This window comes from Echiichthys vipera (assembly GCF_963691815.1).
Source record: "Echiichthys vipera genome assembly, chromosome: 13".
NCBI classification, from domain to species: domain Eukaryota; kingdom Metazoa; phylum Chordata; class Actinopteri; order Perciformes; family Trachinidae; genus Echiichthys; species Echiichthys vipera.
The window spans coordinates 11,838,805-11,858,648 of NC_139838.1; the positions used below are offsets into that span (position 1 = coordinate 11,838,805).

At 39.9% G+C, this 19,844-nt stretch overlaps 1 protein-coding gene across 1 annotated transcript in view; it reads left to right on the forward strand.

Moving 5' to 3' along the window:
• The window catches only part of csmd2 (CUB and Sushi multiple domains 2), a gene marked incomplete at both ends in the record, with an annotated part of 266,970 nt that overhangs the window by 80,928 nt on the left and 166,198 nt on the right, over positions 1-19,844 (forward strand). Inside the window, one exon of the mRNA XM_083925070.1 lies at positions 827-1,034. Coding sequence (XP_083781196.1) covers positions 827-1,034 — 208 coding nt within the window. The remainder of the gene's footprint in view (positions 1-826; positions 1,035-19,844) is intronic.

Sequence of the window (19,844 nt, forward strand, 5' to 3'; positions counted from 1 at the left end):
TGAGCATATCAGAAACTGGGCAGGGGATTTATCCTGGCAACACATGAATGCATGCTTTATTGTTTAATGGTCTCCTTAAAGCAGTCTTGTGAAGGCTGTAGTTGCTTTTATTAACACAAATCTGAATTAATCTCAATTTAATCACACACACCACCCCCCCCCCCCCCCCCCCCCCCATCCCCTAATGTTGCATTAGGTTGCATCACACACTCTACCCTGCTCCATGCTGATGGTAAAGGCACTTAGGGGCATTTTGAAATCCTATGACTGGTGCCTCTCTGGCTATAGCGAACATTGCAGACAAAGGGCCAATAATGCTGTACTCATTGCACATTTCATGCTCCTGAATTTGAAAATATGTACTTTGGCTAGTGGCAAAGAGATAATTTGTGACCAGAAAAAAAGCTGAAAAAAAGAGACTAAAAAGCACACAAAGTTCCAGATAAAACTTTACCCACAAAGTTAAGCTTATGTCAAAGTTCGGAAGACGTCTTTCGTCATCAGCATATCTGCCACCTTGATATGTTCTTAAAGCGGTTTAGAAGCTTCATTGTAAACAAACCTAATCTGTATCAGTTGAATTATTAACCAGATATTCAATATCACATTTAATAGACATCATTTTGATTTGACTGCTGCTTATGGGTCATACCTGACCTTTAGCTGCAGTTTGTGTGTTTTAGCCTTTTACTAGGTTGCCTCTACTACTGTTTCCATTTTCTGTGCATCTTCAATTATATCTGCACCACAAGTCTGTGATCATCTTTGCTTACATTCCCCTCCTTTACTAAACGTTTCTGTTCTTTCTCTCCTGTGCTCCCTGCAGCGGATGATGGGTGTGGCGGGACACTTCGGGGTCAGAGCGGGGTGATCACCACTCCCAATTACCCAGCAGAGTACAACAACAACGCTGACTGCACCTGGACTGTGCTGGCCGAACCAGGAGACACCATTGCCCTGGTTTTCTCTGACTTTCAGTTGGAGGACGATTATGACTTGCTTGAGGTCAGCGGCACTGAAGGCTCTTCACAGTGGTGAGTAGTCAGCCTCCAGCAATTTGTCTGGAGAGGGAGATGAGCTAGGGGCAGGAAGGGAATGGGAGTCCAGGGGTGCACCACCTGCTCACAGACATTTTTCTAGATGAAGGAATAAGCTGGTTGAAGTATAGTTGAAAGTGGATGTGTGTTGGGTAGGTCCAGTGGAGCCAGCTTAAAGTGACAGTATCTGGATACAGTATTTATTTATAGTATTTATTTGATACCTAGTCCACAGCTTTTTCCCCATCAGGGTGTATCATGCAGTCTGTGGTTTTGTAATTTGAACTCTTAATCTTGCTCACAAACCCTCACTCATTCTCTGAATTACTCACACAAACACACATGCTCAGGTCTAATGATGAAGAGTTAGGATATCCTGGTGTCAGTGCGGGTCTCTTGCCATCTGTGGCAGCTCCTCCTCTCTCTGACAATTCTCTCAGCTCAGGAAGTAATTAGTGAGTTCGATTACCACCGCCAGCCGTATAGTGTTGTTTCTCTCTCACACATACACACACACACACACACACACACACACACACACACACACACACACACACACACACACACACACACACACACACACACACACACAGTCAAGCCCATATGGGCACAAATGGATATGTGCACATAAGTATTCACACTTTCAGACAGACCTCCATATATTTGTGCTGGCACACTGAGAACTTGTACAAACAGATGTACTGTTTTACATGCTTTCTGCCACTCCCTCACTCACAGGGCTAATGTTAGCGTGAGAAATATACATGATTGAGTATAGGTGGATGGTTGCACCTGTTATACAGAAAAATCTACTGCACTCTCTTCGTCTTCAATAAAATATAAAAATACAGGTTCAGTTTCAGGAACTTGTAGTAGACAGGCACTTCAGATAAACAAGAGAAGACAGGAGACTTTGAAGTTATAGCCACAGGCAGTTGGCAGGAGGGGACAAGTGGTAGCATTGGCTGAGCTATTAAACACTTGAAACACACTGACATGCAAGGCAAGAAGACATAGGCGTAGAGGACTGTTGATAGAGGAAAAGGTTCAGAAAGAATATATAAGAAGTTATCTTAGAGTGAGATGGCCTGTGGAAAGTCAGTTTCACTCATTCACTCAGTAGTTAAACAGAAACACTTCCCGGGAAAAACTTGATTGACTCTGAGTGGTCTTAAAACTGAGAATTGGGCCTTGTATCCTGATATTAAAGTCTCTTTGAATCTCTGCTTGGCCAACGGAGATTTGATCACTTCCCAGCCTCCCACAGACGGCAGCCTGACTATGCTTCCTTTGCACATTTTACGATGTCATCAGCTTCTTGTCCCAGACTTTGATTTGCTCTCTGTTGTCGCGTCGGGCGCCCAAATCTCTACCGAGTCTGTCATCTTTGTGGCAATTGTTGCCGGTGGCGCTTAAGGTAGTGCACCTGCGGGGTGGCAGCACTGTCTTAGAGACCAAGGGAAAACAATGGAAAGAAAGTGACTATAAAAGAGGGAGGGGTGCTACTGGCAAATGATGCAGAGTGCAAGTCACAGTTGATTATGCACATTGAAAGGAAAAGGCAGCACAGGGGACAGAGGACACGGTGCAGACATGCTGGCTCTGTTGTTTTTTTGTTTTTTTTAGTCATGCTGGCTTGGATATTTTGCCCAAAGTGTTGACTTCAAAAGTGCTGGCAACTTACCAGTCTATTTTAACACTATAACTGTATCTATGAGTTGTCAAAGTAGAGGGGTATCATTTTAGCAGTAGCAGGTAGGAGTAAGGACAGACAAAGGGGGTTAAAGGGTCAAGCAGTAAGAATCAGCAGACACCAGAGAGGAAAGAAGTGGAGAGGAGGGCAGGACCCCAAGAGGATGGACATAAAAGTGAAGAACTAGAGTGGAGGGCTAACAACTTCCCAGCTGGTGGCCAATTAGAGGGGTCAAGTGGAGTGCTACGATAGTGCTGACCTAAAGCACACATCCTCAAAGTGAATGGCTCAGTGAGCTCGCCTCTTTGTGGGGCTTGATGATTGTTCTCCCTCTCACCATATAATTGGACTGGTCTATGTTTTAATCACACTGGTTTGTAAAGGGAGAAGTTAGGGTTAAGTTTGAAGTGCAGTTTCAGGTCTGCCTTTAACTGAAATAGGGTTACAATCCAGTTTAGGATCAAAACCTTGTCTTGTTAAGTTAGTTAATAACAAGGACCTATGCATTACTTCCCATCAGAAAAGGACATACCTGGATTATTGTTTTTTTTTTTTCTAATCTTAAATCCTTTACTTGTTGCTTTCAAGAGTAATGTGTCGTATCTGAAGTTAGAAGGCACAAAGTTGAGTTTGTTGTCCTTGTGGCCTCACTAAAGAATGGAAGTGTTATTAACTGATATCACAGGCATTAAGTGTGTGTGTATCGTGTTAACATCCCACTGGCAACTTAATTAAAAGTATAGGGAGTTCTAAAAGCAGTATTGATTGATGCCTGACTGACAGGTTGAGTGGTGCAGTGAAAGAAGAGAGGTCATGGATCATGGTCAAAACCATGCTCCCTTGATCAATACACAACAGCTCAAACGAAAGCAGGTCAAGTTTGCATGCTATCTGTTTGTGTGTGTGTGTGTGTGTGTGTGTGTGTGTGCGTGTGTGTGTGTGTGTGTGTGTGTGTGTGTGTGTGTGTGTGTGTGTGTGTGTGTGTGTGTGTGTGTGTGTGTGTGTGTGTGTGTGTGTGTGTGTGTGTGTGTGTGTGTGTGTGTGTGTGGAGAGGAGGAGCATGAACCAGGATAAACAACATCCATCACAATCAAGAACATCAACCCTTTGCATATGTGAGTCTGATCTTGCTCACTTACATTCGTATTTACTGTACCATACACTGCTTAGATTGGCAGCCCTGCAGAGTTGGCATTCTGAAGAGGCAGCAGGAGAAGACAGCATCGAAAAAGGTCTTCAGGAGCCGAGTTATGCATGTGGATTGAATGTGGCAGTGGGCTGGTAAAAACGGCAACTGAATTCCGCCTCTACTCTGCATTACTCTGACAGGACTTCTTCGCTGTTGCTTGCCCAGGGGAACACATTACTCTGCCATTACACTGTTTGCATCCACATTGATTTTCTTCCACATCACTATCCACTTCGAGGCAATGTAAATAACGCCTGACGCTCGCCAATTGCCAGATGCTTATTCGTCCGCTTGCTACTAAGTGGAAGTCACAGCTATTTGACTTGTAATTTTCCTTGCCGCTCAATTGTTTTGCAAAGGATCATAATACATTTTCTCTACCAGTAGTGCTCCCATGAGATGTTGAAAGCAATGCTTGCAACACCTTGGATTCTCTAAGTAGAGAGTATAACATGCCTGAATCTGGAGTTAAAAGCGCTCTGAATATTGTCATTATTCCTGTGGTTCTACAGAAAAAAGTAGGGCTGGGCAATAATTCTGTATGATACTTTGTTATATATCAATGCAATCGTATCGTGATAAAATCATATATCAAAATGTCGTGATGCACAGTTTCTCCAAAAATAAAATATGTTGAGGAAATATAATTTGAAGATTGCGGCTTTGTTTTTACATCTCACTATTTCTGTGCATGCATGTAAACATAGTCAGTGTAGAGCTAGAATCTTTCAAATCATTTTACTTGACTCATTTTGCACTTCAGTTTTTAATAAAATGAAACAATACTCAGTACCAATTTAATTTTTTTATCACAAATATTTAATTTACACTAGTACACAAAATTATGCTTTACCATATAATTTCATATAGGTTCTTTATTTATTGACTTACCAGAAAACATGCCCTATCGTGATATACTGTATATTGTTATCAATGCATGAAATTATCTATATCTAGACAGAAGATTTTGCCCAGCCCTAAAAAAGCAAGTTAATTTGTTGAAAAGGGTGATGCATCACAGTTTAGTGATTGCACCATTTTAAGGCAAGTGTTCCCAAACAATACTTGTCTTCTTTTTCCGTTCTGGTAACTTTTTTTTTTTCCTGAAACCCTTTGCTGACAACACAAAGCTTCCTACATAAATGCGACTTATTTTTTTCCCTGATACAAGATCTGAGAGCGCAATGACTTTTGAACCCTCTAGGCAGCCTCATATCCTTTGTCATTTCTCTTGGACCGGAGACACTGACATTTAGGGAGCTTATGGATTATCCCTGCTGTGCTAATATGTGTCAGCTTGTCCCGACCCGTGGAGGGAGCACGTCTGTGTGTTTGTGTGAGTGAGACAGAAAGAGATAAAGAGTTGTTGGAGGAGAGTACAAAACACTGGATATATATTGATTGACTGTTAGGTTGACTCACCTGAGAGTGAGTGAATGCTCTTCGGAACAGATTTTTAAGTCCAGGGGCTGTTTTCTCCAGTTTCCGATGGGAGCTACAGCCTTATGAGTATGTTTCGCTTTTGTGGAGATAAATGCCTCAACTTTTGTTTTTGTGTTTTCAAAGAGACTGATAAAGTGTTTCCTTGTGTGGGCTCCTGGGAATTAAGTTTGAGTTGACTGCAGCTCAGATTCAGTTGTAGATTACCTTAGATCTTCCATTACCAAATTTGAGTGCATCGATGTTGACTTGTGCATACAAATAGGGATGCTGATTTTTTTTGTTTTTCCTCTGCCTTATGAGTCCAACCACATTGATTATTAACTGATTACTAACCGCTAACCAACAATCAGGCAACTTTGTCCCAGTTCATCTGTTTGGGAGGCTCGGAAATACTTTCTGCATTCTGTGTCTGAATATAGCTGTAGACTCGTACTGGTTGCGCAGCCACAATGTTGTGTGAATGCGTTTTCCTGAACACATGTAGCCACTCTCTCAGAATGGAGCTGGGGGCTCACCTGAGGCTGAACGTCAACAAGACAAGAGAGATGGTGATTGACTTCGGCAGGAAGAAGAGGATGCCTTCACAGCCACTACGGATCAGGGGGGAGAGGTGGTGGAGGAGGTGGAGGAGGTGGAGGACTACAAATACTTGGGAGTGGTGATCGACAACAGACTGGACTGGAAATCTAACATCAAGGCTGTTTACAAGAAGGGGATGAGCAGACTCTATTTCCTGAGGAAGCTGAGATCCTTCAACGTGTGCAGCAAGATGTTGGAGATCTTCTACCAGTCAGTTGTTGCCAGCGCCATTTTCTTTGCTGCTGTGTGTTGGCGCAGCAGCATCAGAGGCAGTGACATCAACAGACTTGATAAAATCATCAAGAAGGCTGGCTCTGTACTTGGTCTCAGGCTGGAGTCTTTTGAGTTTTATATGTTGACATATTACACTACAATTAGACCGCTTATTTATACATTTTATTTTTTAGCTATCTTGTATATTGTATTTTTATAAAACTGTTTTGTAGTGTCTGTGTGTAATGCTGCTCTTACACTGCAATTTCCCAGCTTGGGATCAATAAAGTATTTCTATTCTATTCTATTCTACACACTCAATTATGCTTTCCTAGTGGCGTCCATCATGTCAAGCTTTTGGCTGCCTGATGTGCTCCCCTTTTAAGTATTTCCTATAATAGTGTGTATGGAAGTGAGTGATTGTGCAACATAGCCTCTGACCATTGTTTGCTTGGCAGCACAAGAATATGTGATTGCCCACCTGTGATCCCTAAAGTCCCCTGCTTGAAAACTAAATGTATTGTGCATTTGGGCGTAAAAGGCAGTTTGTCCAGCGAGGGAGTATTGGAAGCATATGTATGGGTACTTTATATAGATGTTTTTAAATGGATACTGTGTGATGTGTGAGTGTCTATTTTGAAGGCTGTGGCCTGTTTCTCACAACACAGACTAGTGGAGTTAAGGAAGTGTTTTGCTGTGGAGCTTTACCGGTAATTCACCACAACATCAGTAGTCTGGTCACGTCTAGGAGGGTCTGACTCTGGCCTTTCTCTCCCTCTCACTGTCTCTCTTTATCTTCCTCGGTCAGTCTTTCTCTCCCTGTTATGTGGGTGTCATAAAACATCTGAGTGGATAGTCTAGTCTGATTGTCTATAGTCTTTCATTATATATCCTTTAGTCATTTACTGTAAGTGGTGCTCTCTTCTTAAAACCCATATACAAACTAGAGGTCATCATGTGATGGGATCTCACCAGTTGGGACGCCAAATCAGGCCCTACTTTCTACCACTCTACTTTCAACGCCTGTGCTTGGACCACACCCATTTTTGAGCTTGGCCTCCATTTTGATCTCAACTACAAACCTGTAAAGTTTTGGGACTGTATATTGTACGGTTGAGACACTTTCAAAGTGACAAAAATGTGGCCGCCAATGGACAGACAGACAGACATACAGACATAAACACCTGGTAAAATGCTCACCACCACCCCTGTGGTAGATACCACTACAGTAGGTGTTTATAGGACACACACGCGCGTGCACACACACATATACACACACACACACACACACACACACACACACACACATATCCTTGGTTTTAATTTGGATGATTGGTATTGTTTTCATCGTGTGTGTGTGATGAAAACAATACCAATCATCCAAACTTAAACTAAGGATAATTAATTGCAGGCTTTGCTTTTAGTGAAATTTTCCAGATTCCAGAGTTTAAGACGCAGCGCAAGATATTCATGAATGTAGAAAGCTCATGCGGAGATAAACATTGGTTGAGATGGAAATGTCTCACGGTGTTAATGAAGGCCTGACGCACCTCAAGGATCATCAACTACAAAGAGAGCCCCCAGATCGCTTTGTGAGGAGGTTATATACACTCAACAAAAATATGAACGCAACACTTTTGTTTTTGCTCCCATTTTTCATGAGATGGACTTAAAGATCTAAAATTCATACCAGATACACAATATTACCATTTCTCTCAAACATTGTTCACAAATCTGTCTAAATGTGTGATAGTGAGCACTTCTGCTTTGCTGAGATAATCCATCCCACCTCACAGGTGTGCCACATCCAGATGCTGATCTGACATCATGATTAGTGCACAGGTGTGCCTTAGACTGTCTACAATAAAAGGCCACCCTGAAATGTACAGTACATTTTTTTGCTTTATTGGGGGTCTGGGGACTCAGAACCAGTCAGTATCTGGTGTGACCACCATTTGCCTCATGCAGTGCAACACATCTCCTTCGCATAGAGTTTACTTACTGAGGTTCTTGTTGTGTAGACTCCATCTTTCTGTTTTTTTTTTTTTAACTATAGGTGTTGGATATATAAGAATTAGGAGGTGTTTTTGACACACTTGGGTTTTTTTTCCCCCATAATCATATTGGACAATATTTACTCATGCAGGTGTTTATGACAGCTACACCTACATCAATGCATTTTTTTTATTTAAATCAAATAATTTTATCTTTACACTTTTGTAGATTTGCACCTATGTTAACCAATATGGAAAGTAGGGATTCATAATGTCTTCCGTCAAATGTATAGGTTTAGTGTTGTTGTATTACTGACGTGTTGTGTTTTCTGCTGGACAGAAAATGTATATTGATACTGTATGTATTTTGGAATAAATACTGGGTTAGCCTGAGGAAAAATATAACATGTTCTGGAAATAACTTCTGAATCATGTGTCCCTTAAACCAGGTTTACCAATTCTAACTTCAATGTGCCCAATATCTTTCAAAGAAATTTCAAAAAGGAAACTCTGCTGTCTTCTTGAATGACTTTTTTCCTACTCTTCCCCTTTCTGCAGTGTCAGCTTTTATACATCATAGTTTGGCTTATCGCCCTATGCTCAACCATAGGATCAATAGCTATCTTTGCCAGTCTCCTCACCACGGCCCCTCAATGTCTGTTTGTCAGAGTCAGGATTTATTAACAGCAGCACTTGGTTGAGGACTCAATCTGCAACATGCCATCGATCAAAACTGCAGTTATGATGAACTTTGTGGTGCCACCCGCCAAGAAATGCTCCAGTGGAACATTATCTTCAACACCTGGTGCCTTGCTGCAGATTGGCTCACCCCAGCAGTCCACACTTTGTTACTCCCTCTGTCAAATTGCTCAGGCTAAGAGCTGGAGAGAAGAGGGGATTAGGAGTTCAGAAAGAAAGGTCAGTGAAAATGGGCCAAAGCATCCATCTATACTCGCAACCTTCAAGGTTTGCTTGTGTTTTTTCAGATATTTTTTTTTAATTACGCCACATCAAATGGATAAGGGAAGGTATTCTGTTCTTTATTACATATCATTATTTGAAATTGATCATCTGTGTTATGTAAAAAAACACCAGGTGCAGCAATTCACTAGGCAATATTTAATAAAAACCTATAAAGCAGCTCCCCTGAGGCAAGCAGCCTTGATAGCAATGTGTCTGTGTAAGCATGTCTAGCCATGTGTTTCCTCGGCCCCATCCCAGTGAGACCAGAGAACATGCAGAGGTTAGAGGTAATGGCCCAGATCACTGTGCCCTGACTGTGTGTCTCTTTAGTTGTGTTTACAAAGCATTGCACCATTGGGATCCAATCTGTCGCTTTTTACAGTCCCACAGATGCACTAATGGCCCATGATTTGTACACAGAGACATATTTGAAGTTATGCACATTGGCGCCCTGGGCCTGCAAATGGAGTGCAGCCTTTTTTTTTTTAAATAACATTTAATTTATTAAAAAAACATGTTTTTCATTATAATCTCATGGGATAACTTTGAAACTTAATGTTCATATCTCAATAGCTACTGTTCTGTATTACGTGTGACAATTAGAAAATATGTTTGTGAATAATCCTCTTATTCAATGTTTTTCTTTGATTTAAAATCCCCATAAAGCTTAATTCTGTTCTTATGACACTAGAGCATGGGGTCTGTTTATCCTCTTTACTCACCAGAGCTGTCTTTCTTCCTCGGTATGCTATTTGATTAAATACTGTATATTAAGAAAGTAGTTGCAGAACTGTTGATACTGTTACTCCAAAGACCAATATAGCCTTGTTCCCAGTCTTTCATCATCCGTTGCTTTTATGAAAACAATCGTTAAACACTCATGTTTGTTCAGTAGTTTGCACAGACGCGTCATCCTACAGCTCGCTTTGATCCTTTAATTCACTTCCTGGGTCAAGTGTTACTAATTTAAAGAAGGATGGCTTACTTCAGAGGCTTTTTTGTTATGGACTGATCAAAAGAGAATAGAGGCTGAAATACAAATTTGAGTGCCTTGCTTGGTCAACATCAATGTTTTCTAATCAAATTTGTATACCTTTAACCTCCTTCAAGCTTTCTTTGAGAATGTGATTGGGGTGACACTCTTAGCTTCACAGAACTATGAGGAACGTCACACCAGTCAATTAATCAATCACAGTAATTAGCTGAGATGGAGCAAAAGGCAGAGGAAGAGGGAGGGCTCAGAGGAGAGGCTTAGAAGGAAAGCAACATATGAAATCAATTGGCCAAAAGCACAGTGCACTCAGTGGTCCGCTTGTAGAGGGCACTGGGTGTGGCAATTCAATTGTAAAATCAGGGCACTGAGGACAAGTAGTCACAGCCCTTAAATGCCAAGTCATCGCATTGCATTTGACTGTGTAATGCTGAGTTGTGTTCGCACAAACATGCACTTCACAGGGTTCTGCTGCACTACACAAGATGTCCAATATTCAGAATGAAACCCTGAATTTATGTCCTGTGGTTGCATGTGGGTACATGAGCTTAAACCGGTTTGAGTTAATGAAAACCGACCCGATATTTATTCATCATAATGAAATGTTCTGGCAGATTTTAAAAGTAGTGTGTATTGTTTAGTATGGTTCTTTTTCAAATTGTTCCCAGCTGGAAAGAAAATCAACCTTTTCTATGTGGATTATGCACCAATTTTTCTTTCTTTTAAATAACTTTCTTAAAGAATCTTGATTATTAGGGCTGTCCATCGCTGTTCTAAATGTACCTGTCCAGAATATTCTCCAGAATAACCTAAAAAAGGTACTGCATGCCCAAAAAACATGTTGAAAGGGCATATTGACCTGAATGTAACATTACTTAGTTTTACTACCACAATGTATTGCAAACTATCCAGTGTGGTGTAGCGTATCGTACGTAAAGGCAGATAACTTTAGCCATGTCCAGAGAACCATCTGGCAGGGCTTTGAAGCTGAATTTGCCATTAAAGAGAGCCTCTTTATTAATTTCTGGTCAAGGAGGTCTGTTTCTGCTTGCCATCCTCAATGTCACTGCTGCATCACTTGGTTATTTCCCAAACTATGGGGCTGGCTGAGGGTAATTTTCACAGAACGTGCATGCATTAATCATACGTAAAAAAAAATAGTTACGTGCATACATTTTGCATTATACAATTCTAGAAATGAACAATGAGAAAATACAGAATACATTCAAATAAAATAAATAGCTAAGAAGTAGTGTGTTCAGAATCAATTTATTTAAATAAAGAATAATATAAATTGCATAAATAGCTATATTACACCATTTCTAAATCACCCAAGCATCGTTTTCTGCATTATATGTTCCGAAAAAAAAGGTTTTCATATTGGTACATATCGGAAAACATATAGGCTGATACCGATATCTATGTCTGTGATATGCCATTGATATATCGGCCTGGCTCTACTTTAAAGGTGGATTTCTGTTTGCAGGGTGGCCATGCTGCAGTAACAGTAGAACATCTTGCTCCTGAGCATCCCATGAGTGGACGGAGATGTCACTGTCTGATCTGGGTCACTGCTCAACCACAACACAACCCTATTCCCTAACCTCCCCTTTTCACAGAAAAACTTCAAATTTAAGAACAAAGACCATAAACACGCACACACAAACACCACAGATGTAGCCTGCTTCTTGACAAGTAATTTAACGTAACAATGTCAGCCAAGGGTGTCAGATAATTCCTCCTCTTTCGAGTGCAAATCAGCTTGCTTTTGTTGAGTCAAGTACCATTGTATTGATACTAGTGGAGTGATGTTGTTTGTAGACAATAGAGCTTGTTTCTTCTGTACTCAATCTGTAAAACAACTGAAACTGCATTGTAAACAAGTGGAATACACTTGAACCCACTGGTAGAACAATATAGAGAAAGAGTCCCTGATTTTTAAAATGAATTAGCTGGACAAAGATGTTTGCAGTGCAGTCAGGTTTCAACCACGTTTCTTTCGTCTAAATGGCTGACTCATTCCAGACTCCTGAGAAAACACACAATGACATACAGACTGAATTATTCACATCTTTGACGTTACACTAGCTCATTACACATTGGTTATTACAGCCTTAGAAACTAATGATCATTCATAAAATATCCCTGTATCTTATGGAATGCTCACATTTGTGCTATGTTGGCTAGTAAGGAAGGGAACCTGCAAGGTGAACTAAAGCAAGGACATGCTCACTGGTCTGGAGTGTAATATATCTTAATCTTCTTGGAAACATGTTGCATGTGTGAGTTTATACAGTCAGTATGTATTCACTCCTCATCTGGTGGCACTGTGAATATGTTTGCGTGTGTTAGGAATGGCGGTGAAGTACCCCTCCTCTTTCCAATTCATCACACATAGGCTGCCTTTTCTTTTTCAATGAGGTGACACTAGGCCAACCGGAATATATTTGCAGAGGAACCTCTTATGAACTCTGGTGGACATGCCTTGACCGACAATTACAGGCGGCACAGCAGCGTGCCTCCATAAAAACTGCAGTGCATCAATAGAAGTAGGGAGGCAAAGGGGGACAGGCAATGTCGGTCGGCCCTCACCATAAAAAGCCTTAGCTGCACTGCGCGGACATATAGACTATCCATGTCTTGATTTAAAACTTTTCTAGCCAAGTTAGGTCAGTTCACTTCATATTGTTGATATGTGTGTATATTGTATGAGTCCCCCATTTCCTGAGAAATTACCTGTGCAGACAAGATTCAATATTTTAGGGCTCTGTAATATTAGGATCATACATTTTTCTATTTACTACCTTATTTTCTTAAGTTATTATATTTTCCATAATAATCATAATAATCTGCAATAACCATTACATGTAATATCTTTTTACACTTTAGGTAAAATAGTATTACATTATGTATTATAGGTAGACTCTTCTATTGGGATTTTTATTGCATTTCTTATTACATTATTAGCAGTTTTATATCATAATTATTATTTTTTTGTCTGTTGCTTCGTCAGGAATTCAAAGTTACTAAGTAAGTGATATACTGGTTATATGATCCATCAGACCCTCTCTCTAAGTGGGTTTTTGCTTGGTTCAAATTTTTTGCAGAGTGCCAGAGAGGTGTCAGCATAATATTGATTTCACAGCACTGCAATCTTTCTTAGTCCCACTCTCCCAACAGACTGAATGAAACAGAAGCAAAGACTGAGAGGGGCAAAAAAGTTTTATCTAGACAAATCTTTAACATCCAGTACAGTAGTACGTCTGTGATGACAGGACTTTGCAGATGCACCAGGTGTACTTTTTAGAAATTGTAGGTTTTCTTGTAATTGCAGTTAATCTAAAATGCTATGGTTTGTCCACTGTTTATCTCATTGAGTTGCTAGGTATTGAAATTTAAATGTTGAAATTAATGAGCTTACAGTCACATATACAACACGTGCAGTTAGCTATCACTTACCTTTTATCACAGATTATCAGTCACATCCTCTACCGACATGTAAACCTTATCAGGTTTTTTTCAACACTGAGGCTGCCTGCTTGCCACCCTTCCTGTTTTTTAATCAGATGGTCTGATTAGAGAACATTGACGAGGGATAGGCGGGGGGATGAGGGGAAAAAATAATTAAAATAGGGATTAGTCTGGTCTGGGTCTCATGCAGACAGAATTAACAGCTAGCACGGCCTGCCACTATCACTAAAAAATCAGTAAATCAGTGCAGCTAATATCATGGTGTTATTAGCTTCACTATCCTCGCCAAATGTGTGATAACCGAGGATTATGGAAGGTGCTGTGGCCAGTGAACCAGCAAAAAAAGTGTGATTTGTCTTAGCGTGGCAAATTAGTGCACTGTTTGCATGGATGATATGGATCAGCGATAAGGTTGATCCTTTGACTGAAGGCCAGCTTTGGAGGCTGTATTGTAGCTCAATACAGAAATTGCAAAGTTGTTGTAGTTTTGTGCATATGCACGTGACAAAATCAGCATTAAATGATATTATTTGGATAGTGTTGTAGGTGAAGCAGTGTGGTCATATTTGCAGCCCAGCGCTGTCAGTGAGCTGCCGAGTTGAATCCCTAGTTTAGACTGTGAGGACTGCCATCTGTTGAGAAGTGTACAAATATTTTCGGTTCATTAGGAAACTTTGGCGAGGAGCATTTGTTGATATGTTTTAGAAATCATCACTGAAACTCATGCCTATGGGTTTTCTGATTTTTTGCCAGTTAGTCTATGAAAATGTAGATGATAAACATATGGAGAAAAAAACAGCTCTATTTGATTTGAACTGAAAAAAGTCTGGGTATTGCCCTGATTTAATCTGAATATGTGAGTGAGTATCAAGGACCATATTAATACAAGCTAAACTGAATATCATATATCCACGCTCATATTTCTCTTCAGTTGCCGATTTTTTTTCTTATTCTTAGTATTGCATCTACAGCACTCTGTGTGAATACATTTAAAATTAAAAGATTCCATATTTAATAAGATAACATTGATGCTGGAATTGCCTTATTAGCAGCAACAGATACACAATGTATTGCATGTAGAACAAGGTTATCTCTGAGAAATACAGTATTATCGGCTGATTTTTGTGGTTAAAAAAGTGCTGTTGTGAAATTACTGGGTCAGCATAAAGTGATGTTGGTGCTCTTTGAAGAAACTTTGTATTGTTATAAATTATCTTTGCCGTATGAATAAAAATGAGTTCTAAACTTCAAGCAGTGAAAGTAATATTTTATTTGAGGAATGTGTCTGGATAACCCTGGCCTTGACTCGTAGAGCTGTGTTCATTCTTTCTCTTTTCTGCCCTTTTTAGTTTAAGCTACCTTTGCTTACACACTTGATCCTTTTAGTAGAGCTTTAACTTTGAAGGGTATTTTTATTTTAGTATAAGAGGTGAAGAAAATGTGTTTTTACCCCTTTAATGTGCTATAAATAGTACCATCAGAGCAAGGCAGATAAATGGTGTTGCTGAGGGATTAATCTTTCTTCCTTTTCTTCTCTCGGTGTGAAAGCCTTGCAGAGGGGATGGGAGGGTTGGCTATAGGCTTCGCCAAAGCTATTACATTTAGTTCCCTTTTTCATCCAGTGTGCTGCTGACATAGTCTTTCTTTGGACTTTCCCTCCTCTAGTTGTCTTTCCCAGTTCATTACAGCATATACCATGTTGGTTTGTCCATCTTTTCTTCATCCTTCAACAATGCTTCCCCTGACAGCAGACGCTCCCTCCAGGATACGTAATTGGCCTTCTGTAGGCCATTCTTTTGTATTTATCCCATCATTAATACCTCTACAGAGTGTGTAGATTGTGGCTTCCATTATACATACAGTCATTCTGCTCTCTCGTTTAAAAAAAAATATAATTTCAATTCTAAATTCAATACATTTAAAGGGGACCTATAATTCTAATTTTCAGATTCATATTTGTATTTTTCGTTTCTACTAGAACATATTTACATGCTTTAATCTTCAAAAAACACATTTTCTCATACTGCCAATGCTTGCTTGATCTGTATTCAACCTCTGTCTGAGATGCTCCATTGTGGTGCCTGTCTCTTTAAGCTGTACATCTTAAAAGCTATAGCTGTTGCTGTACAGTATGCTACATGTAGCAGTATATGTATTGTAAACACTGCAATAACATGATCACTCAGATTACTTTTACATCTGCTTACAGCACTGTTTGAAACTTTGGTCACATTTAATATAAACATCTGACATTATATAACATTATATTAATGACAGAAAATAAGGAAAAGTATAATTGGTCTTCTTCAACGCAAATGTATGTGAATGTTTTGCAGTGTTTCTCTCTCACTGCATTAATTCTGTCTTCATTTTGCCACCGTGCCATTTTCTTGGCCCCAACTCTTGGCCTGGTTAGGGTTCAGGAAGCCCCACGGCAGATTAGCTGAGGCTTTAGCTGTGGTCCTGACATCAAAGGTGCAAGGAGAGGGGAGGGAGACCACAGAGGAGCAGAGACACAGGGCAGCAAACACCGGCACCAAAATGGAGGGGGTAAGAGGGGGACATGGAACAAGGCTGAATAAGACATGTGGATGATGAAGGGCCATGGAAAGTGGGGGAGGTTGAAACAGGGACTGTTAAACATAAGTAAAAATGGAGGACATTGAATAAAGAGGAAGTGATTTAAAGGATTCAGGGTATTTAGATCAGACCAAGGTCAAATAGGGTGTCTGCAGCTACATTGCATTTCTTATTTTACCCCTTATACTATAGCTGCCAGTTTAGATTGATTTTCCTCATCAACTAACAGCAATTAACAATTGGAAATTTACAAGAATGTAACTTAAAGTTGGTTAAGTAGACTTTTGTTTAACCATCCATTAGCCTTGTTCCACAGTGAGCCCTAACCGTTGTGTACTACAAGCAGATTCAAAGCAAAGTTTATTAATTATTAACATTTAACAATTTTACCCAGGTCTTGTGGGGTATACACAGTGGCGTATAAATACTAAATGTGCATTACTCCCTAGAGCCAAGCAATTGATGTTCCTTGTCAGAATTAAACTGAATTAGAGTTGATTAAATATTAATGATCCAATGTGGAAATCTGATCATTATAGTTGGAAAGACATACACTGGAGATCAAAATTAGAGAACAAATTATAAATAATTGATTTATTCTGAAATATTGTTATTTTTTACTGTTCAGAACTTGATAGAATATCAGCTGTGGCTTTACCACTGATGTACTAGCATATTTTTTTAAGTTACCAAGACACTTCAACAAAAACCTTTATTTTGTGAAAAAAAAGTTAGTAAAATTAGAGAACAGAAACTACTCTATCAGAAGAGAAGATTTAAACAATGTTTTCTTACAGCTATAGGATTAAAAAATGAATAGGAAGTGTAGAGGCCCTTGCTTTGATTGACTTCAGCACATCTGCGCCCACAGGATATCACTAGTTTCTCACACTGCTCTGGTTTGATCTTGGTCTATTCTTCTTGCAGTCTCTTCCACAGTTCAGTAACTGTAGTGGGTTTCTTAGCCAGATATTCTCTATGGGGTTTAGACCTGGACTCTGGGCTGGCCATTTCATCTTTTCAATATTCTTAGCTTCATGGAACTGCTTTACATGTTTTGCAGTGTGACAAGGGGCATTGTCTTGCATGAAAATATCAGGCAGTTTCCCATCAGACACAAATAAGTTCTTATCACTGAAGTGCGCTCTGGACCAGTTCTCGTCTGTCCACACAACACGCTCCTCAGGAAAAGCAAGTCTAGCCTTTTTATTCTTTTTGCTGATGAGAGGTTTGGTCACTGCAGAGTGGGCTTTCAGTCCAAAGTGTCTTAAACGATGAGACACTGTGCTGAAACCGATCCTTGCCCTGTTCAGCACTGATCTGGCGAGCAACTCAAGCTGCAGTGTTGAACCAATTCCCCGAGAGTCTTATTCTTGTCCTCTTGTGCACTTGTTTTACGTGGACTTCCAGCCTCTTTGAGGAACTTAAATGAATCTGCGTCCTTGTGAAGTTTCAATATTCTTTAAATCACAGACTTGGAACGCCCAACCTCCTTGAGGCCTTCATCTGGAAAACCTGCTTCGCAGGGTTTCAGTCACCTTATAGTGGCTTGCCATCTTGCAAGGTAACTAGGAGAGCTGCCAGATAAATAGGGTATGTCCAACAATTAAGTCAATTGTCACCAGGTGCAAGATTAATACCAATAACTGGAAGGTATCTGAAAGTGTTTCCGAATTTTTCCCACTGTATTTTTCACAAAATAAAGATTTTTGTTGAAGTGCCTTGGTTATTTGAAAAATAGCCACGTGGTATAACCACCGCTGATATTTTATCAAATTCTGAACAATAAAGAAAACAACAATTGAGACTAAATCCATTATTAATAACTTGTTCTCTAAGTTTAATCTCCAGGTTATGTCAATTTATTGAATATAGAATAAAAGATGATCTAACTACAGTACACTACATCTTCTATTTAAAAGATTTTGCCTGATAGTACTGTATGTAGCTCTCCTGAACTAAGCTGAAACTAACTCCACTTAATTTATTGAGATTTACTGTATATTTTGCTCATGTCCTAACTTTAATTGTATAGAAATAATCACTGTGTACAAGTTCTGTCATCTAAAGGAAAGGTAAACCTCTTGAATGGCAATATATGTTTGGCTACGTATATGTTTTTCTCAGAAAACCTTGAGTTTCTCTCTGTCTCCACCCTCTTTCAGCCACACACGGTGTTTGATTTCCTTATTCATTCAGTCAGTGGGCGAGTTTTGGCGTAGTATAGTTCTGTCGTCAGTTTTTTCAGAAAATCATTGCAAAAATCAGTAGGCCTACATTAGAAGTTATATTAGGTGGCAACTATTTCACTACCATGGAATGTCCTTTTGATAACGATCCCGTGAATGAAGGTGCAGCATTACTGCACAGAGAATTAAATATTCGTCGTGAGATGATTACCAAACTATTGATTATAGATGTTCTTGCATTTCCAGGCAATTCTCTTTTTGAGTGGTACCGTTTCATATCACAGCAGATATTGTGTGTTGCGCTGCGTTTTTTTGCAAAAGGGAGTTTTTTTATACAACGTATAAAAATCATTCAGTAGGCCTACATTAGAAGTTATATTAGGTGGTGAATATTTACACTACCATGGCATGTCCTTTTGATAACGATCCCGTGGATGAAGGTGCAGCATTACCGCACAGAGAATTAAATATTCGTCGGGAGATGATTATCAGACCGCGCATAGCCGTCCTTAATATACTGCAGCCATAATTACAAAATGAATGAAATGGATCTTTTGAGCAAGTTGAATGTATTTGACTTAGCGTTTCCTAAATATAATCCCAGCTTTTCTTGCAATTCATAGGTTCAAAAGTGTGTGTTTTTAATTGGGTTACCTGTATATAAACTACTCCTATAGGTCGAAACAACAGCCTTCTGATCCAGAATATCACCTATAATGCGAGGGGTGCATTTCACAGCAGGGGTGCTGAATACGGCACCGTTTCATGTCACAGACTATCACTTACATACAGAGCCTCATCCGTCCTTACATTTCCAACATTAACAACCAAAGTCATGCTCTCACATCCCAGCAGATATTGCGTGTTGCGCTGCGTTCTTTTGCAAATGGGAGTTTTTTATACAAATATAAAACAGCGACAGCCACTACGTTTAAACTTACGCACTGACCCGAGCAGCAATGTTCTCCCACGCCATCTCCCTCTCTTTTGCTGCTGCAGTGGTGTTACACTTTCGGCTCAAATATGCTCAAACTCTCCATATGAGCGCATTAATATTTTCAATTCCAGTGGTTGCGTAGCGCTCCGCTGCCCCATTGCTATGGTGACTCGTCGAATCAGGGCTCCATTGATGCTGTCTTTTTTTACTTGTGGTGCACGCGCTGAACTCCAGGTCAAACTACTCTGAGTTGATCAACCTAACGCAAATCTGCTGTTCTGGAACCGAAAACTCAGAGTTTCCTATCTCAGAGTAGATCAACTCAGAGTTCAGGGTTAGACTCAGAGTTTTTTGAACCTGCTTTGTGAAACGGACCCCTGGTCAGTTGTTGCTTGTTAATAGTTGTATGCGCAGGAGTTGGAACTGTAGCACCTGCTGCTCTATGTCCTGTGTGTTTACTGGTTATCACCTTGAACCTGCACAGCAGCCATCTTAGAAGTAACACGGATAGAGAGAAAATAAAATACGAAATTGTTATGTTGTTGTTTTTCAAAAACTTGAGCTC